Raw genomic sequence first — 22,898 nt, 5'->3', positions numbered from 1 at the left:
AGGCGCGGGGACGCGCGGGGGAGCGGCCAGGCGGCGCAGGCTCGGTGGGCCCGCCGTGGGCTCGCGGGTCGCTACGGCGACGGGTGGCGCGGTGCCACGTGGTGGAGCGGGGTTGGATGCGGGCGGCAGCGCGGACACGTCCGGCCATCTCGGACACGTCCGGTGGCAGCGGGGAAGGTTAGGGTAGGGTTTTGACCGCGAATTTGGAGAGGGGATCACTTATTTATATATAGGAGGAGTTTGTAGTGTCCAAATGGAGTGCGGTTTTCGGCCACGCGATCGTGATCGAACGGCCGAGAGGATGGAGGGGGTTTGGATGGGTTATTGGGCCACTTTGGAGGGGTGTTGGGCTGCAACACACACGAGGCCTTTACGGCTCCCCGGTTAACCGTTGGAGTATCAAACGGACTCCAAATGGCCCGAAACTTGACAGGCGGTCTACCGGTGGTGTACCAAGGCCGCTTGGCAAATCTTGGTCCATTCCGAGAATTTTTAACACCCGCTCACGAAAAGAGGCAAAAGGGGGCGCCGGAGGACATAGGAGTGTCGGATTGCAAAACGGACAACGGGGAAAATGCTCGGATGCATGAGACGAACACGTATGCAAATGCGATGCACATGATGACATGATATGATATGCATGAAATGAACAAAATGCAAAACAAAGACAAGAACCCAACCACGGATCTCATAACTTAGAGCCGAAAATGGCAAGAGTCGGAGTACAAATATGGTAAGTTACATCCGGGGTGTTACAACGGGGAAGGAATTGGGAAGTAATTAGTAGATGATGGGTTGCTAGAGTGATAGAAGCTTAAACCCTACTTTATGTGTTGTTTCGTAAGGGGCTGATTTGGATCCATATGTTTCATGCTATGGTTAGGTTTACCTTAATTCTTCTTTTGTAGTTGCGGATGCTTGCGAGAGGGGTTAATCATAAGTGGGAGGCTTGTCCAAGGAAGGGCAGCACCCAAGCACCGGTCCACCCACATATCAAATTATCAAAGTAACGAACGTGAATCATATGAGCATGATGAAAAGTAGCTTGAAAACAATTCCCATGTGTCCTCGGGAGCGCTTTGCTTTATATAAGAGTTTGTCTAGGCTTGTCTTTTGCTACAAAAAGGATTGGGCCACCTTGCTGCACCTTAGTTACTTTATTTACTTGTTACCAGTTACGATTTATCTTATCACAAAACTATCTGTTATCGATAATTTCAGTGCTTGCAGAGAATATCTTGCTGAAAACCACTTGTCATTTCCTTCTGCTCCTCGCTGGGTTCGACACTCTTACTTATCGAAAGGACTACGATTGATAAGTAACAAGTAGTTTGATAGCAAGATAATTTGTAACGAGCAAGTAAGGTACCGGCAAATAATATGCAGCAAGGTAGCCCAATCCTTTTGTGGCAAAGGACATGCCAAAATGGTCTCTTATAATAAGCAAAGTGTTCTTGAGGGTACACGGGAATTTCATCTAGTCACTTTCATCATGTTGGTTTGATTCGTGTTCAATATGTGGGTGGACCGGTGCTTAGGTGTTGTTCTTATTTGAACAAACTTCCTACTTATGATTAACCCCCTCGCAATCATCTGCAACTACGAGAAAAATATTAAGATAAAATCTAACCATAGTATTAAACTTTTGGGTCCAAATCGATCCCTTACGAAGTAGCGCATAAACTATGGTTTAACCTTCTGTCACTCTAGAAACCCATCATCTAATAACTACTCCACAATGCATTCCCTTAGGCCCAAATATGGTGAGGTCTCATGTAGTCGACATTCACACGACACCACTAAGGGAATCACAACATACATATCATCAAAATATCGAACACATATCAAGTTCACATGATTACTTGCAACAAGATTTCTGCCGTGACCTCAAGAACAAAAGTAACTACTCACAAATGATAATCATGCTCAAGATCAGAGGGGTATCAAATAGCATAATGGATCTAAACATATAATCTTCCACCAAATAAAGCATATAGTAATCAACTATAAGATGTAATCAACGCTACTAGTCACCCACAAGCACCAATCTAAGGTTCTGGTACAAAGATTGAACACAAAAGATGAACTAGGGTTTGAGAGGAGATGGTGATGTTGAAGATGTTGATGAAGATTGCTCTCCCCAAGATGGAAGAGTTGTTGGTGATGATGATGTCGATGATTTCCCCCTCTGGAAGGGAAGTTCCCCTGGTGGAATCGCTCCGCCGAAGGGCAAAAGTGCTCCTGCCCAAGTTCCGCCTCGAGACGGCGGCGCTTTGTCCCAAAAGTCCTCCTCTTATTTTTTCTAGGTCAAAATGACTTATATACCAGAAGAGGGGCACCGAAGGTGGGCCAAGGAGGACACAACCCACCAGGGCGCGCCTGGGCTCCCTGGCGCGCCCAGGTGGGTTGTGCCCACCTGGTGGGCCCCCTCTTGTACTTGTTTGCTCCATTATTCATTATATATTCCAAAATAATTCTCCATAAATTTTTAGCTCATTTGGAGTTGTGCCGAATAGGTGGCCTGACGTAGCTTTTTCAGGTCCAGAATTCCAGCTGTCGGTATTCTCCCTCTTTGTGTCAACCTTGCATATTATGAGAGAAAAGGCATTAGAATTACTCCAAAAAGCAATATTATGCATAAACACATAGTAAATAACAATAGGTAAACATTATGCACAATGGACATATCACTCACCGGCTCTCAGTGCCACCGCCATCGGAGTTGTGTGTTCACACATGGAACACTGGTCCATCGCCTGTTCACTCCTCTAGCATTCGCTCGCGTATGCTCGATGCCTGATTCAGTGGATTGCCTAGTTGCTCGCTGCCTTGGGCTGTCTCAGTTTGGGCTATTGAGCAAGGATGGTGGGGTTGGGTCGCTGGCCCAAATCTCAGGGTGGGCCGTGGGTGGTGGCCCACCCTATCCACATGTAGCTCCACCACAACTTTTAAACCTTTGATACATATTAACTAGCTTGTGTGGTGTCCAAACAACCTAGTTCCGCCACTGGTCACTGATCACTCTATTCCTGAACGTGTACACCATTACACCACCATCCATCAACATGGTTACCACGCCTTGGCCGCCTAGACAACATCAGCTAGATCGACTCAATAGTAGATAGCCCATCAACCGAACTAGGCTGTCTTGGGTTGGACACTTCAGAGGTTAGGGCCTTTGATGTAGACTAGTTGCACTCAAGTCCTGGCCTAATACAACCTGGCAGATCTTGGCTCAAGTCACTTTTTCAAGTATATTTACAGCCACATACGGGGGTTTCTCATGACCATCTCTCGTCTCTCCGTTTCAGAGAAAAGGTTGAGGCCCAACTTTAAATTAATAAAGCCACCAAGCGTTCAACAATAGAGTCTTACAAACCACCCGCACCGAGCGAAAGTACACCTAAGCAGACAAGTTCAAAGTGACATGTCAGGCCACAACCGGCATGAAGGCACGCATGCCAAAGGAGTGTAACCAAAAGAGCATAAAACTACCCAAAGTGGGGGTAACTTCATCAGTAACATAAAGTCCAACTAATGAAATTTGTTTATGTGGCAATGATTTAATGAGGAGAGAGATGAATTGAGTAACATAGCTAGTTACTCATACTATGAGTAACATCACACATACCAAAAAAGATGAGTCTATAAACTAATAAATGAAGTGTTGCATGACACCACACATATATTATTCCCCATTATGAAGGTAGTAACAAAGACTATTAACATATGCATGTTACTAGTCGAAATTTCTCCCCATTGTGAGTAGTCTAATAGAAGATAGACGGCGACGTAGCAAAGCCCCAACTACAACCGGCTGGCCCCGATCCCTATCCAAAATGGAGGACGGCGTTGTTCGCACGTGACGAGCTCCACAGTCGCCACGTCGTCGTCCTTAATTAGAGATATCCAGTGTCGTAACAAAATAGACATTTTAAAAATGCAGTCAACCAGTTTGTTAGGGATCACCCGTTCAATGGTAAATTAGTTTCTGGTGGTTCACAGGGTCCAACATACTCTACTGCTGCCCATTCCACCGCTCTCCCCATTCTCGCCTCTCCTCTCTCCCCATTCTACCGCTGTTCGCTATGCGAGGCAAAGCGTCGGTCCTCCTTCCACCGAAACATCATGTCGTTGAAGATGGTGCATGTCAAGGTTGACCCCGCAGACAAGTGACCCGAGTCCAACGTCTCGGAAGATGTCTCCAAGTTTGAAGTTAACCAAAACCAGAACCTAACCAAACCGAATAACCCCATTGTCGCGGTGGAGTGTGGAGTTTCAACTAGACTTGTTGTTCGTAGCAAATTGTAGTCTCTTGTAATTGTTTTCTGCCTTCTATAAAAACATGGTACGTCTAGGGTTACTCTTGAAAAAAAGTTAATTCGTTGTTTAGTTGTGATTCTTTTTTTTAGAGTTCGGTGATTGGTTAGACCCGTAGTTATTTATTTTTTGAGCATAGATCTGTGGTTATTACCCTGTGTTAACTGAAGGAAAGTGAAGGAAATATGCCCTAGAGGCAATAATAAAGTTATTATTTATTTCCTTATATCATGATAAATGTTTATTATTCTTGCTAGAATTGTATTAACCGGAAACATAATACATGTGTGAATACATAGACAAACAGAGTGTCACTAGTATGCCTCTACTTGACTAGCTCGTTAATCGAAGATGGTTATGTTTCCTAACCATGAACAAAAGAGTTGTTATTTGATTAACAGGATCACATCATTAGAAGAATGATGTGATTGACTTGACCCATTCCGTTAGCTTAGCACTCGATCATTTAGTATGTTGCTATTGCTTTCTTCATGACTTATACATGTTCCTATGACTATGAGATTATGCAACTCCCGTTTGCCGGAGGAACACTTTGTGTGCTACCAAACGTCACAACGTAACTGGGTGATTATAAAGGAGCTCTACAGGTGTCTCCAAAGGTATATGTTGGGTTGACGTATTTCGAGATTAGGATTTGTCACTCTGATTGTCGGAGAGGTATCTCTGGGCCCTCTCGGTAATGCACATCACATAAGCCTTGCAAGCATTGCAACTAATGAGTTAGTTGCGAGATGATGTATTACGAAACGAGTAAAGAGACTTGCCGGTAACGAGATTGAACAAGGTATTGAGATACCGACGATCGAATCTCGGGCAAGTAACATACCGATGACAAAGGGAACAACGTATGTTGTTATGCGGTCTGACCGATAAAGATCTTCGTAGAATATGTGGGAGCCAATATGAGCATCCAGGTTCCGCTATTGGTTATTGACCAGAGACATGTCTCGGTCATGTCTACATTGTTCTCGAACCCGTAGGGTCCGCACGCTTAAGGTTTTGATGACAGTTATATTATGAGTTTATGAGTTTTGATGTACCGAAGGATTTCGGAGTCCCGGATGAGATCGGGGACATGACGAGGAGTCTCGAAATGGTCGAGACGTAAAGATTGATATATTGGACAACTATATTTGGACATCGGAAAGGTTCTGAGTGATTCGGGTATTTTCGGAGGTACCGGGGAGTTACGGGAATACGAGGAAGAAACAATGGGCCTAATGGGCCTTAGTGGAAAGGACCAGGAGGTGGCGTGCGCCCCTCCCAAGCCCAGTCCGAATTGGACAAGGGATTTGGGGCGCGGCCCCTCTCTCCCTTCCTTCCCCTCTTCCCCCCTTTCCCCCTTCTCCTAGTTGGACTAGGAAAGGAGGAAACCTACTCCAACTAGGAGTAGGAATCCTACTCCCTGGCGAGCCCCTCCTAGGGCCGGCCTCCTCCCCCTTGCTCCTTTATGTATGGGGGCAGGGGGCACCCCATAGACACACAAGTTGATCCACATGATCATATTCTTAGCCGTGTGCGGTGCCCCCTTCCACCATAATCCTCGATAATATTGTAGCGGTGCTTAGGCGAAGCCCTACGACGGTAGAACATCAAAATCGTCACCACGCCGTCGTGCCGACGGAACTCTTCCCCGACACTTTGCTGGATCGGAGTCCGGGGATCGTCATCGAGCTGAACGTGTGCTAAAACTCGGAGGTGCCACAGTTTTGGTGCTTGATCGGTCGGGCCGTGAAGACGTACGACTACATCAACCGTGTTGTCATAACGCTTCCGCTATCGATCTACAAGGGTACGTAGATCACACACTTCCCTCGTTGCTATGCATCACCATGATCTTGCGTGTGCGTAGGAAATTTTTTCAAATTACTACGTTACCCAACAGTGGCATCCGAGCCTAGGTTTTATGTGTTGATGTTATATGCACGAGTAGAACACAAGTGAGTTGTGGGCGATATAAGTCATACTGCTTACCAGCATGTCATACTTTGGTTTGGCGGTATTGTTGGACGAAGCGGCCCGGACTGACATTACGCATACGCTTACGCGAGACCGGTTCTCCCGACGTGCTTTGCACAAAGGTGGCTAGCGGGTGACAGTTTCTCCAACTTTAGTTGAACTGAGTGTGGCTACGCCCGGTCCTTGCGAAGGTTAAAACATCACCAACTTGACAAACTATCGTTGTGGTTTTGATGCGTAGGTAAGATTGGTTCTTGCTTAAGCCCGTAGCAGCCACGTAAAACTTGCAACAACAAAGTAGAGGACGTCTAACTTGTTTTTGCAGGGCATGTTGTGATGTGATATGGTCAAGACATGATGCTAAATTTTATTGTATGAGATGATCATGTTTTGTAACCAAGTTATCGGCAACTGGCAGGAGCCATATGGTTGTCGCTTTATTGTATGAAATGCAATTGCGCTATAATTCTTTACTTTATCACTAAGCGGTAGCGATAGTCGTGGAAGCATAAGATTGGTGAGACGACAACGATGCTACGATGGTGATCAAGGTGTCGTGCCGGTGACGATGGTGATCACGACGGTGCTTCGAAGATGGAGATCACAAGCACAAGATGATGATGGCCATATCATATCACTTATATTGATTGCATGTGATGTTTATCTTTTATGCATCTTATCTTGCTTTGATTGATAGTAGCATTTTAAGATGATCTCTCACTAATTATCAAGAAGTGTTCTCCCTGAGTATGCACCGTTGCGGAAGTTCTTCGTGCTTAGACACCACGTGATGATCGGGTGTGATAGGCTCTATGTTCAAATACAACGGGTGCAAAACAGTTGCACACGCGGAATACTCAGGTTATACTTGACGAGCCAAGCATATACAGATATGGCCTCGGAACACGGAGACCGAAAGGTCGAGCGTGAATCATATAGTAGATATGATCAACATAGCGATGTTCACCAATGAAACTACTCCATCTCACGTGATGATCGGACATGGTTTAGTTGATTTGGATCATGTAATCACTTAGAGGATTAGAGGGATGTCTATCTAAGTGGGAGTTCTTTAGTAATATGATTAATTGAAACCTAAATTTATCATGAACTTAGTCCTGGTAGTATTTTGCAAATCATGTTGTAGATCAATAGCTCGGTTGTTGCTTCCCTGTGTTTATTTTGATATGTTCCTAGAGAAAATTGTGTTGAAAGATGTTAGTAGCAATGATGTGGATTGGATCCGTGATCTGAGGTTTATCCTCATTGCTGCACAGAAGAATTATGTCCTTGATGCACCGCTAGGTGACAGACCTATTGCAGGAGCAGATGCAGACGTCATGAACATTTGGCTAGCTCAATATGATAACTACTTGATAGTTTAGTGCACCATGCTTAACGGCTTAGAATCGGGACTTCAAAGACGTTTTGAACGTCATGGACCATATGAGATGTTTCAGGAGTTGAAGTTAATATTTCAAGCAAATACCCGAGTTGAGAGATATGAAGTTTCCAACAAGTTCTATAGCTAAAAGATGGAGGAGAATCGCTCAACTAGTGAGCATGTGCTTAGATTGTCTGGGTACTGCAATCGCTTGAATCAAGTGGGAGTTAATCTTCCAGATAAGATAGTGATCGACAGAATTCTCTAGTCACCATCACCAAGTTAGTAGAACTTCGTGATGAACTATAGTATGCAAGGGATGACGAAACGACTCCCGAGCTTTTCATGATGATGAAATCGATGAAGGTAGAAATCAAGAAAGAGCATCAAGTGTTGATGGTTGACAAGACTACTAGTTTCAAGAAAAGGGCAAAGGGAAGAAGGGGAACTTCCAGAAGAACGGCAAGCAAGTTGCTACTCAAGTGAAGAAGCCCAAGTCTGATCCTAAGCCTGAGACTAAGTGTTTCTACTGCAAAGGGACTGGTCACTGGAAGTGGAACTGCCCCAAGTATTTGGCGGATAAGAAGGATGGCAAAGTGAACATAAGTATATTTGATATACATGTTATTGATGTGTACTTTACTAGTGTTTATAGCAACCCCTCGGTATTTGATACTGGTTCAGTTGCTAAGAGTAGTAACTCAAAACGGGAGTTGCATAATGAACATATACTAGTTAAGGGTGAAGTGACGATGTGTGTTGGAAGTAGTTCCAAGATTAATATGATCATCATCGCACACTTCCTATACTTTCGGGATTAGTGTTGAACCTAAATAAGTGTTATTTGGTGTTTGCGTTGAGCATGAATATGATCTGATCATGTTTGTTGTAATACGGTTATTCATTTAAGTAAGAGAATAAATTGTTGTTCTGTTTACATGAATAAAACCTTATATGGTTACACACCCAATGAAAATAGTTCGTTGGATCTCGATCGTACTGATACACATAATCATAATATTGAAACCAAAAGATGCAAAGTTAATAATGATAGTGCAACTTATTTGTGGCACTGTTGTTTAGGTCATATTGGTGTAAAGCGCATGAAGAAAATCCATGCTGATGGGCTTTTGGAATCACTTGATGCTTGCGAACCATGCCTCATGGGCAAGATGACTAAGACTCCGTTCTCCAGAACAATAGAGCGAGCAACAGATTTGTTGGAAATCATACATATTGATGTATGTGGTCCGATGAATATTGAGACTCGTGGCAGGTATCATTATTTTCTGATCTTCACAGATGATTTGAGCAGATATGAGTATATCTACTTGATGAAACACAAGTCTGAAACATTTGAAAAGTTCAAATAATTTCAGAGTGAAGTGGAGAATCATCATAACAAAAATAAAAGTTTCTACGATATGATCGCAGAAGTAAAATATTTGAGTTACGAGTTTGGTCTTCAGTTAAAAACAATGTGAAATAGTTTCACTACTCACGCCACCTGGAACACCACAATGTAATGGTGTGTCCGAACGTCATAACCGTACTTTATTAGATATGGTGCGATCTATGATGTCTCTTACCGATCTACCACTATCGTTTTGGGGTTATGCATTAGAGACAGCTGCATTCACGTTAAATAGGGCACCATCTAAATCCATTGAGACGACACCGTATGAACTATGGTTTGGCAAGAAACCTAAGCTGTCGTTTCTTAAAGTTTGAGGTTGCAATGCTTATGTGAAAAAGTTTCAACCTGATAAGCTCAAACCCAAATCGGAGAAGTGCGTCTTCATAGGATACCCAAAAAGAAAAATGTTGGGTACACCTTCTATCACAGATACGAAGGCAAGCTATTCGTTGCTAGGAATGGATCCTTTCTAGAGAAGGAGTTTCTCTCGAAAGAAGTGAGTGGGAGGAAAGTAGAACTTGATAAGGTAATTGTACCTTCTCCCTTATTGGAAAGTAGTTCATCACAGAAATCTGTTCCTGTGACTACTACACCAATTAGTAAGGAAGCTAATGATGATGATCATGTAACTTCAGATCAAGTTACTACCAAACCTCGTAGGTAAACCAGAGTGAGATCCGCACCAGAGTGGTACGGTAATCCTATTCTGGAAGTCATGTTACTTGACCATGACGAGCCTACGAACTATGAGGAAGCGATGATGAGTCCAGATTCCGCGAAATGGCTTGAGGCCATGAAATCTGAGATGAGATCCATGTATGAGAACAAAGTATGGACTTTGGTTGACTTGCCAAATGTTCGACAAGTCACTGAGATTAAATGGATCTTCAAGAGGAAGACGGACGCTGATAGTAGTGTTACTATCTACAAAGCTAGAATTGTCGCAAAAGGTTTTTCGACAAAGTTCAAGGTGTTGACTACGATAAGAGTTTCTCAATTGTATCTATGCTTAAGTCTGTCCGAATCATGTTAGCAATTGCCGCATTTTATGAAATCTGGCAAATGGATAAACAAAGCTGCATTCCTTAATGGATTTCTTAAAGAAGAGTTGTATATGATGCAACCAGAAGGTTTTGTCAATCCTAAAAGTGTTAACAGAATATGCAAGCTCCAGCGATCCATCTATGGACTGGTGCAAGCATCTCGGAGTTGGAATATACGCTTTGATAAGTTGATCAAAGCATATAGTTTTATACAGACTTGCGGTGAAGCCTGTATTTACAAGAAAGTGAGTGGGAGCAATACAACATTTCTGATAAGTATATGTGAATGACATATTGTTGATCGGAAATAATGTAGAATTATTCTGCAAAGCATAAAGGAGTGTTTGAAAGGAGTTTTTTTCAAAGAAAGACCTCGGTGAAGCTGCTTACATATTGAGCATCAAGATCTATAGAGATAGATCAAAACACTTGATAAGTTTTTTCAATGAGTACATACCCTGACAAAATTTTGAAGTAGTTCAAAATGGAACAGTCAAAGAAAGAATTCTTGCCTGTGTTACAAGGTGTGAAATTGAGTAAGACTCAAAGCCCGACCACGGCAGAAAATAGAAAGAAGTCATTCCCTATGCCTTGGCCATAGGTTCTATAAAGTATGCCATGCTGTGTACCAGACCTATTGTATACCCTACACTAATTTTGGCAAGGGAGTACAATAGTGATCTAGGAGTAGATCACTGGACAGCGGTCAAAATTATCCTTAGTGAAACAAGGATATGTTTCTCGATTATGGAGGCGACAAAAGGTTCGTCGTAAAAAGTTACGTCGATGCAAGTTTTGACATAGATCTGGATGACTCTAAGTCTCGATCTAGATACATATTGAAAGTGGGAGCAATTAGCTAGAGTAGTTCCGTGCAGAGCATTGTAGACATAGAATTCGCAAAATACTTACGAATCTGTATGTGACAGACCCGTTGACTAAAATTTTCTCACAAGCAAAACATGATCACACCTTAGTACTCTTTGGGTGTTAATCACATAAGCTATGTGAACTAGATTACTGACTCTAGTAAATCCTTTGGGTACAGGTCACATGACAATGTGAACTATGGGTGTTAATCACATGGTGATGTGAACTATTAGTGTTGGATCACATGGCAATGTGAACTAGATTATTGACTCTAGTGCAAGTGGGAGACTGAAGAAAATATGCCCTAGAGGCAATAATAAAGTTATCATTTATTTCCTTATATCATGATAAATGTTTATTATTCTTGCTAGAATTGTATTAACCGAAAACATAATACATATATGAATACATAGACAAACAGAGTGTCACTAGTATGCCTCTACTTGACTAGCTCGTTAATCGAAGATGGTTATGTTTCCTAACCATGAACAAAATAGTTGTTATTTGATTAACGGGATCACATCATTAGAAGAATGATGTGATTGACTTGACTCATTCCGTTAGTTTAGCACTCGATCATTTAGTATGTTGCTATTGCTTTCTTCATGACTTATACATGTTCCTGTGACTATGAGATTATGCAACTCCCGTTTGCCGGAGGAACACTTTGTGTGCTACCAAACGTCACAACGTAACTGGGTGATTATAAAGGAGCTCTACAGGTGTCTACAAAGCTACATGTTGGGTTGGCGTATTTCGAGATTAGGATTTGTCACTCCGATTATCGGAGAGGTATCTCTGGGCCCTCTCGGTAATGCACATCACATAAGCCTTGCAAGCATTGCAACTAATGAGTTAGTTGCGAGATGATGTATTACGAAATGAGTAAAGAGACTTGCCGGTAACGAGATTGAACAAGGTATTGAGATACCGACGATCGAATCTCGGGCAAGTAACATACCGATGACAAAGGGAACAACGTATGTTGTTATGCGGTCTGACCGATAAAGATCTTCGTAGAATATGTGGGAGCCAATATGAGCATCCAGGTTCCGCTATTGGTTATTGACCGGAGACGTGTCTCGGTCATGTCTACATTGTTCTCGAACCCGTAGGGTCCGCACGCTTAAGGTTTTGATGACAGTTATATTATGAGTTTATGAGTTTTGATGTACCGAAGGATTTCGGAGTCCGGATGAGATCGGGGATATGACTAGGAGTCTCGATATGGTCGAGATGTAAAGATTGATATATTGGACAACTATATTCGGACATCGGAAAGGTTCTGAGTGATTCGGGTATTTTCAAAGGTACCGGGGAGTTACGGGAATACGAGGAAGAAACAATGGGCCTTAATGGACCTTAGTGGAAAGGACCAGGAGGTGGCGCGCGCCCCTCCCAAGCCCAGTCCGAATTGGACAAGGGATTTGGGGCGCGGCCCCTCTCTCCCTTCCTTCCCCTCTTCCCCCCTTTCCCCCTTCTCCTAGTTGGACTAGGAAAGGAGGAAACCTACTCCAACTAGGAGTAGGAATCCTACTTCCTGGCGCGCCCCTCCTAGGGCCGGCCTCCTCCCCCTTGCTCCTTTATATACGGGGGCAGGGGGCACCCCATAGACACACAAGTTGATCCATGTGATCATATTCTTAGCCGTGTGCGGTGCCCCCTTCCATCATAATCCTCGATAATATTGTAACGGTGCTTAGTCAAAGCCCTGCGATGGTAGAACATCAAGATCGTCACCACGCCGTCGTGCTGACGGAACTCTTCCCCCGACACTTTGCTGGATCGGAGTCCGGGGATTGTCATCGAGCTGAACGTGTGCTAAAATTCGGAGGTGCCGTAGTTTCGGTGCTTGATCGGTCGGGCCGTGAAGACGTACGACTACATCAACCACGTTGTCATAACGCTTCCGCTGTCGATCTACAAGGGTACGTAGATCACACTCTTCCCTCGTTGCTATGCATCACCATGATCTTGCATGTGCGTAGGAATTTTTTTGAAATTACTACGTTACCCAACAGAAAGAAGTTCATTTTTCACCCTCAAATGTAGCCTAAGGGACAAATACCCCCTGAACTCAAATTTGGTATGATTTTGACCCTCAAATCCTTAAAACCGGGTAAATCTCCACCTTAGGTGGTTTTGCATCAATTTTAGGCGGGTTTGGGGCTAGAAAGTGTGATGTGGCATGGTATTTAGGTGTGTAGACAGAGTAAAGCTCGCCTCCTAAAGTGCGTCGTCTGCCATGGCACCGCCTCCTGTTTGCCCCGTCGTTGCTGTCGTCCCTCTCACTCTACGCGCTTCTCGAGGGCACCGGCGACGGCGGCGCGATCTTCATGGCCTACGAACAGATCGTCGTGCGGTGGGACTAGGACGGGATGTCGGCGCCCCGATGCTTTGCGACCCGTCCTCTCCCGCCGGTTGCCGTTTCGGTTTGTGGCCGCCGCGGCGTAGCTCGTCCTCATCGCGGAGTCTACTTGGTGTTGTGCCGCCTGCTCGTGTTCGACCCGGCCGCCGCGCCCGTGCCGTCCTGGCTGGCCGGCTCGCGGGTCCCATTGCTCTGCGTAGGTGGGGAACGGCGGGCGGGGCTGCTTGTTCGTTGCGTGCGCCGGCTACAACCTCACTATCGCGTGCTCCTAGGCGATATGGGACCCCGCCATGCCGTGGGAGCCGCTCCCTCTACGGCTTCTGCTCGGGCGGGAAGATATCTATGGTCAACGTACGCGGCAGCGGCGCGCTATGGAGGCCGTCGTGTTCGACCTCGTGGCCGGCAGGTGAGAGGACATGCCGCCAGCATGCTCGCTGGGTGGAAGGGCCCTGCCGCGGCATTACCTGGCGACCGCGACATGATCTTCGTCGTGGACGAGGGGCACGATGCGCTTAATGCTTACGAAGGATTTGGACGGAAAGACAAACCGCAAAAGCTGGGTTGAGGATTTGGATGGCAATAAGCTCTACGGCAGCGTCTTCGTGGCCATGGTCTACAAGGGCATCCATTGCGAACGAAGAAAAGAGAATGGGACAAGGATGAACTAGTCTGATGCAAAGAAAATTGGTCTGATGCCACGTCAAGAGTCAAATGCCTAATCATCTTCCAAAACCGTCAAAAATCTGACAAATCGGAAGCAAAACCACTGAAGGAGGAGATTTATCCGATTTTGAAGATTTGAGAGTGAAAATTATACCAAATTCGAGTTCAGGGAGGTATCTGTCCCTGGGACGCATTTGGGGGTGAAAAATGGACTTCTTTCTAACCGAAGGACCGAAGAAACCGAACCAAAGTAGTTGGCCCACGGCCCATATTAACGGAGAAGCCCACCAGACACCGGCCACCAGCCATCGATCGGGCGAGCAGCGGCAAGGAGGCGGCGGCGGCGGGCGAGCAGCGGCAAGGCGGCGACTCTGCGCGTGGGCGGTGGCTCGCGAATAGCAGCAAGGCACAGACTTCGGTGAAGGTCGAGCATTCTGTCGTCGAAGATGGTGCACGTCGAGCTCGACCCTGCGGACGAGTGGTCCGAGTCCGACGTCTCGGAAGATGTCTCCGACTCCGAAGTTGGCGATGGCCTGGACTGGCTCGACGCCGTTGAGGGCCCTGATGGCTCAGCCCGGCCATCCGCCGCCTTCTCGACCGTCGGAGGCGTGGCCGTGGCGCGGAGGCCGAACGCCCACGGTGGCGTGCTCTCCCGCCCTTTTCAGCCGCTCTCCAACCGCACACAGAGGCTCGCCTCCCACATGCGGGCCACGCCCTTGGAGGTATGCAGCTTCAACTCTTCGCCTTATATAGAGCCTAACGTGGTGAATTATTTGCTTGTATATGATGTCTACAGTCTCGTGTTATGGTACGTTGTGTTCAATATCTTATGTGATGGATTTTGTACGTATTATTTAGGAGTGGGAAGGTAGAATGAACGTGGGGATGTCAAATTCGGTAACGACTGCAATCAGGGACAGCATAAGGGACACAGCAATTGGCAAAACAAGGAACCATGAGAAGGCCGATCGTGCTACGGTGGAACAGGTCTTTAAATGCTCTCTGCTAAGTGATATTTATTCTGTCCTATGCCTTTTGGAGCTGAGCATGTCTGCATGCACTTGCAATCCTGCATAATCCTGATGTACCGTTCCATTCCCTTCCAATCGAGCTGGCATTCGTTTCAAGAGTCTGCTTGCATTGGTCAGAAAGTATCTTCTTATTTCACGTTTTGGAACTCGTTTAATTCCCAGCTATATGTATGATCTAAATGGCACCATGAGTCACCAACTCTTTTTGTTAGAGTAATGTTGGCTACTTAAGTGAAATTTCCTGAGGTGATGTTATCTAAATTATTTTGCTGATTGCAGTTTTTCATTAGGCCTGACTACCACGTTAATTATCTTTTTTTTGTACATACGGCTGAGGGGTAGAAGTTTCTTCTCTTATACAAGCATTAACCATGCTCTTCCTGATGCTTAGTGAAGTATCAGTTACTTTACATTTATCTAATATCTTTATCAATGAAGTAATTCGTTTACATGCAGGCCATTGACCCAAGAACACGCATGGTTCTGTTCAAGATGTTGAATGGTGGTGTTTTCAATAATATAAATGGCTGCATTTCTACAGGAAAGGAGGTAAACACTAACATGCAGTGCATGTGCTACTGAACTATTTCCTTCGATCTATGTATTTCTCTTTGCTGCAGACTTAAAAGCGTTAGAACATTATTAATAGAGAAAAGTATATTTTTCATCCCTCAACTTTCGACGGAGTCTAGATTTGGTCCCTCAACTTCAAAACCGGACAACTTGCGCGGATTTGATAAAAGCACGTGAACTTGAAAATGGTATGTGGACCTGAAAAAATAAATGGATTCGAAGAAAGTACACAAATTTGAGTCAAAACACGGTCAAAACCGGGGAAGTCAACACCAAAACCGGTCAAAACCGTGTCCAGGGACGAACCTTGTCCGGTTTTAGTAGTTGAAGGTGCAAGTTGTCCGGTTTCGGAGTTGAGGGACCAAATCTAGACTCTGCCAAGAGTTGAGGGACGAAAAATATACTTTTCTCTTATTAATAAATGAAATACCAGCTCCTTGTTTGGTAAATAGAATAAAGAGAATGCTGCTCTATCTGCTGGTTTCAGTTATCTGTTTTCCTGATTGGGTATTATCTACTTCCATATTCAACATTAATCCTCTTTCTGTGCAGGCAAATGTCTATCATGCAACAAAGATAGATGGCCAGGAGCTAGCAATCAAAGTCTATAAAACCTCTGTCCTTGTATTTAAGTAAGATTTGATTCTTTACACTTGTTTGTTGCTCCCCTATAGATTCTTGTTGAAACATATTGCAGTAGTGTGTCATTTGATATGCTCTTTATCCTTTCCGTACTTGTTAAAAAAATTGATCTGAAAATGCGTGAATGACATTTGTTTATTGCAGGGATAGAGACAGATATATTCAAGGAGATTATCGTTTTAGATATGGTTACTGCAAGCATAATCCCCGGAAAATGGTTAAGACCTGGGCTGAAAAGGAAATGAGAAATCTTAAACGGTGGGATATATTTTTCATGCCTTATTCATAATTTCGTATTGTTTATACTCTAGAAGTTAGGAAGCTATTATTGTTGTGTTTAATTTTAGTTAGTTAGGGGAGCCCTGGCGACTGGTGAAGTTGTTGCCTTGTGACCACGAGGTCACGGGTTTGAGTCATGAAAACAGCCTCTTGCAGAAATGCATGAAAAGGCTGCGTACAAAAGACCCAAAGTGGTCAGACCCTCCCCGGACCCCGCGCAAGCGGGAGCTACGTGCACCGGGCTGTCTTTTTTTGGTAAAAAATAGTCTATCACTTCTTAATCTCTTTTTTTTTCGAGAAAATGCAAAAAGACTTTTGCGTTTCATTGTATTGAAAAGAAGGGGTTTGGTACAATCCTCCTAGGAGGCAGATTTACAAGGTGAGTACAGGCACACTAGTGAACATCCCAGGTCTGTGGCAAGATAGCCCGGAGCCCGAAGGCTCCAGCTCTGGCCCGTAGTGCGGCCTCATCCTTAATCCTAGCAGTTAGGGAGGTAACCGACGGTGGTGTGCCTTCAAACACGCATCCATTGCGATGCTTCCAGATCATCCAAGGGACGAGCAAGGCAGCGGAGGCCAATCCCTTGTGCATAGGTTTAGGGGTGTCATGTTTTGCAGAGCGCCACCAGTCGTGGAGAGTGGCATCATCAGTGGGCAGCTGGCAGGAGAGGCGTAGCCATGAGAAGATCTCGTGCCACACTACGCGGCTGAAAGGGCACTCCAGGAGTAGATGGTGAATCGTCTCCGGGGCCTGATCGCAAAGTGGGCAGCGCTGTGGGTGCGGCAGGTTGCGTCGCGCTAGGCGGTCGGCCGTCCAGCACCGGTCGAGGTTGGCAAGCCAGTGGAAGAAGCGTACCCTAGGCGGTGCCCAGCACTTCCATGTAAGCTTCCAAGCCTGGCATCTGGTGGAGCCGTGAAAAGTGGCGAGGTATGCAGACTTGGCGGAATACTCGCCGTTCGTGGTCCACTTCCAGCGAATGCGGTCTGGTGCGTCGCTGAGGGCAGTTTCGGCGAGCATGTGCCAAAGGCGTAGGTATTCTCCAATCTCTGGGATGCCAATCATGCCGTGGATGTCCGTGGCCCATTGGTTCGCATGAAGGCCGTCCGCAACAGTTCTGGACTTGCGACGTCGTTTGGGGATGAGAGCATAAAGGAGGGGCGCGATCTCGCGGACCGCACGCCCGTTGATCCATCTATCCTCCCAAAACAGGGCGTGTTGGCCATCGCCAATAGTCATGGTAGTGGAGGCGAAGAAGAGCGCGCGCTCCTCGGGCGCGAATTGCAAGTCAAGGCCGCTCCAGGCCCTGCTATCGTCAACTCGGCTGAGCCATTGCCACCGCATGCGAAGGGCGAGGCCGGTGCGCTCGAGGTCGTGAACGCCGAGGCCGCCGAACTGGATAGGCCGGCAGACGCACCGCCAGTTGACGTGGCAATTGCCACCATTGGCCTCGGCGCGGCCAGCCCAGAGGAATCCTCTTTCAATCTTCTCCAAGAGTTTGATGGTCTTCTTTGGCGGCGCAAGCACAAGTAGCTGATGTATGGGGATCGCGCTCAAGACCGCCTTGACGAAGGCAAGGCGGCCGGCTTTGTTCATGAGCCAAGCTTTCCAGAAGGGTAACTTCCCAGCGACTTTGTCGACGACGGGTTGGAGCTGGGCAGCAGTGGGGCGACGCAGCGTGAGCGGGATGCCCAAGTAAGTGAGCGGGAATTCGACGATGGGGCATCCCAGGTGCGCGACAACATGAGCAGCATCCACGGTGTCGCAGCTGATGAGGGCCGCAGCGCTCTTCTGGAAGTTCACGTGCAGGCCGGAGGCGCGCCCAAAGAGCTGCAAGATCTCCTTCACCGCCGCAATATCATCCGGCGAGGGGTGGCATAGGAGAATTACGTCGTCGGCGTAAAGGGATATGGTAGGAATGGCGCGGCGCGGGTGGAGCTGCTGCATGACCCGGAGCTCGATCGCGCGATGGAAGAGCCTGCCCAACATATCGACAGCCAGGACGAAGAGCTGCGGGGAAACTGGATCACCTTGGCGCAGTCCACAGCGGTGCCAAATCGCTGGTCCGGGGTTGCCGTTGAGGAGAACCTTGGTGCTGGCCGACGACAGGAGAAGGGCGATCCAATCAAGGAAGCGGTTGCCGAAGCCATGGCATCGCAGCACCTCAAACAGGAAAGGCCACGGGACGGAGTCGAAAGCCCGCGCCAAGTCAAGCTTCAGAAGCACGCGAGGGGCACCAAGTTGATGCAAAAGCCGCGCGGATTGACGCACAAGGATGAAGTTGTCGTGAAGACTTCGCCCGGGGATGAACGCGTTCTGGACGTTGCTGACAAGATTGTTGAGCTTGGGGGCTAGGCGGAGCGAAAGCAGCTTGGCCAGGACCTTGGCAACAATGTGAATTAGGCTTATGGGCCTATAATCCCCCAGGCCATTGGCATCGGCGCGCTTGGGGAGGAGCGTAATTAGCGCCTGGTTAAGGCAGCTAAACCCGCGGCCACGCAGCGCGTAAACCTGGTCAAAGACACATCGGAGGTCGTGCTTGATGACCGGCCAGCAGGAGCGGAGGAACTCCGCGGTGAAGCCGTCCGGGCCGGGCGCCTTGCGAGACGGCAAGCTTTTGATGGCTTGCCAAATCTCATCTTCACTGAATGGCGCGTCGAGGTCCTCCAGGTTTGAGGGCTCAATGAACTGCGACAGGTCAATGGTGCAGTCACGTGGCACGTCCGTCCCAATCCGGCTGTCGAAGTGCTCGAATGAGGCCGCGGCCATGTCGCTGGGATCAGTGAGCACGGCGCCATCGACAGAGATGCCATGGATCCAGTTCTTCTGCTTGCGGTACGTGCACTGGCGATGGTACAACGTAGTGTTCGCGTCGCCGTCTTTGAGAGATGCAATGCGTGCGCGCTGCCGGGCGATCGTCCGCTCAAGGGAAGCAAGGCCAAGGTAGGAGAGCTTGATCTGACGACGCAGCCAGACTTCATGCGGTGATAGGGCGCGCTGTTCTTGTGCGGCGTCGAAGCAGAGCAGCAGCTCGCGAGAGATCGCAAGCTGGTCTCGCACGTTACCAACGGAACGCGCGCTCCAGCTGGTGAGTTTCCGCGCTGTGGCCTGCATGCGCCGTTTGAAACGCCGGAACGGATCGGCGTCATCCACCGGATGCCAAGAGGTCGCCACGATCTCCGGGAAACCGGCGTGGCAAAACGCCCTGCGCTGCGCATCTGAGGCGCATGGGACACAGGGGTGGATTGCAGCGTTGACGGGCTTGGGGGAGCGGGCCTGCTGGCATGAGCATCAGGAGGCGTGGGCCTTTGCAATATGCATCTGGGTTCCTGGGCCGTCGGGGAGGGGCAGCCCAAGTCAGCGTCCCCGATGGCGGCGGCAGGATAGGGCGAAGGCGCGATGAGTGGGACCATATGATCCGCGTCCCGCGTAGCCGAGGAGGGGCTGGCATGCAGCTCAGACAGGGCCACGGGGGTGGACGAGGGCGCAGCATCACGCGTCGCAATGGCGGGCCGGCCTGCAAAGTGGCGGGGCTCTTGTTCTCCTATAATTTTCTAGTATTTGAATCCATCTATTTCTCTGTAACCCTCGTTACAGAGTGAGAGCAGCTAAAATTCGATGCCCAGAACCATTGCTCCAGAAGCTTCATGTATTGGTGATGAAATTCATAGGTAATTCCACAACTTTCTTGTGTAACAATGGTATATTTGTAGTTATTTATTTTTAGTTGGAAACATGCTTATCTTGCTTGCAGGATAAAAGTATAGTTGATATATGTTCTGATACAAATTCTTTGGTTATCTTTCAGGGAAAGGAGGTTGGGCGGCTCCTCATCTTAAGGATGCTGCTTTGTCGGATGACAAGCTGCGTGAAGCTTACTTTGAGGTACATCCGTACATGACAAGTCAAAACAGTGTTCCGAACAATTACCTGTTGTATTGATAGTCCAACTGGATGGTTCAAAGTTGGAACTTAATATCCGTTATACAACTTAGCATATATATCATAATTCACATTTGGAGTATGGTTTGTTGCAAGGGATGGTGATGCCGTGATGATACAAGAACCTTTTTAGCTATAACAAACTTCTTAATGTTATTTTCGTTGCACTTATCTTCCCCACTCCTCAATTGTCGGGTCATGTTTTAGTCAACAACAACAAAACCTTTTGGGGTCGTATTTTTGTCTGCACTTTAAAAATTTAGTGAAGTCCTACAATGCAAATACGTGACAGCAGTCTAGTTTTCCTGGACTGAAGAATGGTCAATATTTTCTAAATATAACTTTTTTTAGGAGGCTTTGTACTTCCACCTGTTATAGTGGTCATTTACATTTCCACAAGTCCTCGTGTAAAATATATGTTATGATATTTTATTCACATTGTAGTCCCAGGCTCTAGCTTTCATTTATTCTGTTGCTGATGTGTATTATATTACTGTTATCATTATGGATTTTTTTTTGAGAATGTTATCATTATGGATTTTGTCATACACTAGATTTGGGTTAAGAGAATCAAGACATATGATATCTCTCATTCTTGATTGCAGTATTTGTATATCATTTTGAGTTTTCTCACGTACTTACTGCACCATGTTTTCAGATTGTTACGATAATGAGGACACTTTACCAAAAGTGCAAGCTGGTCCATGGCGATTTGAGTGAATATAACATTCTTTATTTTGAGGTACTTGAAACCTGTTTTGAGCTTTTTCCAGTAATCTTACCATTGTTCCAGAAAACCGGTTCTTATATCCCTCTTCTGTTGTGCAGGGCCACTTACATATCATTGATGTTTCGCAATCAGTTGACCTCGATCACCCTTTGGCGTTGGACTTCTTAAAGGAAGATTGTTTGCATGTTTCTGTAAGTGAAAAGCTGGATAGAGCACCACACATGTGTATATTAATAAATTAATAAATTGATACGTCTGATATATGCAACATTTTGTGCAGGACTTCTTTAAGAAACGAGGTGTTGGTGTCATGACAGTAACAGATCTAATTAATTTTGTGATTGATCGAAACATTGTGGATGACGATGTGGACGATTACCTAGAACAGGTATGTTGAATGAAGATAAATTGGTGATGGTGCATGCTGTATCATCGATAAAGAAGAATCTGATGGGTTAGCTGTATTGTATTAATCACAGGTTCAGCAAAAGATGTTGGAGAATGGAGATATACTCGCAAATGATGATGAAATATCTCCAACAGTCATGGTGCAGGTAAGATTAGTTGAACCGTCATCTGCTCATATTTGCCATAAATGATTAGCCTCCTAGTTAGGAGATGTTGCTGGCAGGCAAACTTGCACTTACTATGTTGTGGTACTCATGAATCAAAGTCTTAGATGGATGATGTTCCTCTTGTTGGGTTTAATCAGTGGGTTTAATGCATAGGATTCAGGAAGTCTGTGTTTAATTTCATTTTTCCTATACATGTTTGGACTAGCCGGATGGGTTTAACAATAATTCACTTGATTTCCTTGTGTAGACGTTGGATTATATGAAGCAGTGTGAGGCTGATATAGCCAACATGTCAATGTTGCAAGGCCCATCCTTCTTGGGTTATGAGCCACCAGCGGATAAGCTTTATAACCAGCCATTGCTAGGATTTGCGCGGGCTGAAAGAAACACGCGTAGTGATGAAAAGCAGCAAGAAGAGTTGCCACATAACGCAGTGAATGTGCAAAATAAGTGGTCGTTGCAAAGTACTCCCAAGATGGGACCTGAGGAGAGGAAGGCTGCTCGGAAGGAGATGAAGAAGAAAGTGAAAGAAGAGAAGAGAGAAAAACGGCAGACAAAGAGGCCCAAGGCCGTGAAGAAGAAGAAGAAAATGGCAAAAGCAAAGTGCACGCGGTAGCAATCTCTGCGGGCAACATTCCGCCAATTTATTCTGAATGAATTCCGTGAGATAGTGTTTATAACGAGAAAGGATGATGCTTGTCCAGTGATGACGCAATCCAATGTCACTGGATTCACAGTCGTGTTTTTCTTGTTCTTTTTGCTTTTTAAATTGCACAGCCCTGAAGCGTAGCAGGTGTTCCAGCAACCTTGCAAATGGTGCCTTGCTAATGTAGTTTTGTTTTGCGACTTTCCAGCTAAGAAATGTTTCTCTTCTTGCTTGTTTGATTGCAAAGTGTCACCAACGTAAACCCGGGCATGGCAGCCCAGCCCGACCACCCGGCCCGAGCTCGGACCGAAATTCCTGGGCCGGGCTGGGCTTGGATTTTAATAAAATTGACAGGTGGGTCCCACCTACAATAATGGCAAATGTAATGGTCAAAATAAACAGAGTTGACTTTCCTGTCACGTCAGCCATGGAAGATG

General features: G+C 46.2%; 1 protein-coding gene and 1 pseudogene across 1 annotated transcript; both read left to right on the top strand.

Annotated features, from left to right (window-relative positions):
• LOC123191639 (F-box/kelch-repeat protein SKIP25-like) overlaps window positions 1-13,947 on the top strand; it is a 14,736-nt pseudogene extending 789 nt beyond the window's left edge.
• Window positions 13,948-14,336: 389 nt separating this feature from the next.
• Window positions 14,337-22,695, top strand: LOC123185200 (serine/threonine-protein kinase RIO1). Its single transcript, XM_044597172.1, has 12 exons — window positions 14,337-14,767; window positions 14,904-15,032; window positions 15,533-15,625; window positions 16,202-16,281; window positions 16,436-16,549; window positions 20,166-20,239; window positions 20,377-20,453; window positions 21,169-21,252; window positions 21,339-21,431; window positions 21,521-21,628; window positions 21,720-21,794; window positions 22,063-22,695. Exons 1-12 carry the CDS (start codon window positions 14,492-14,494, stop codon window positions 22,429-22,431), a joined length of 1,572 nt encoding a protein of 523 aa, XP_044453107.1. The 5' UTR covers window positions 14,337-14,491; the 3' UTR covers window positions 22,432-22,695.
• Window positions 22,696-22,898: the final 203 nt, after the last annotated feature.

Source organism: Triticum aestivum, chromosome 2A (genome assembly GCF_018294505.1).
Source record: "Triticum aestivum cultivar Chinese Spring chromosome 2A, IWGSC CS RefSeq v2.1, whole genome shotgun sequence".
In the NCBI taxonomy this organism is placed as follows: domain Eukaryota; kingdom Viridiplantae; phylum Streptophyta; class Magnoliopsida; order Poales; family Poaceae; genus Triticum; species Triticum aestivum.
The sequence above is the reverse complement of the archived record's forward strand: the minus strand, read 5'-3'. Positions and strand labels throughout refer to the sequence as shown.

Bases quoted from the DNA above. Each gene is read 5' to 3' on its own strand.
- LOC123185200 (XM_044597172.1), top strand. From the start codon at position 14,492: ATGGTGCACGTCGAGCTCGACCCTGCGGACGAGTGGTCCGAGTCCGAC. The intron at 15,033-15,532 runs GTCTTTAAATGC...GTTTACATGCAG, and splicing joins ATCGTGCTACGGTGGAACAG to GCCATTGACCCAAGAACACG. The intron at 15,626-16,201 runs GTAAACACTAAC...CTTTCTGTGCAG, and splicing joins GCATTTCTACAGGAAAGGAG to GCAAATGTCTATCATGCAAC.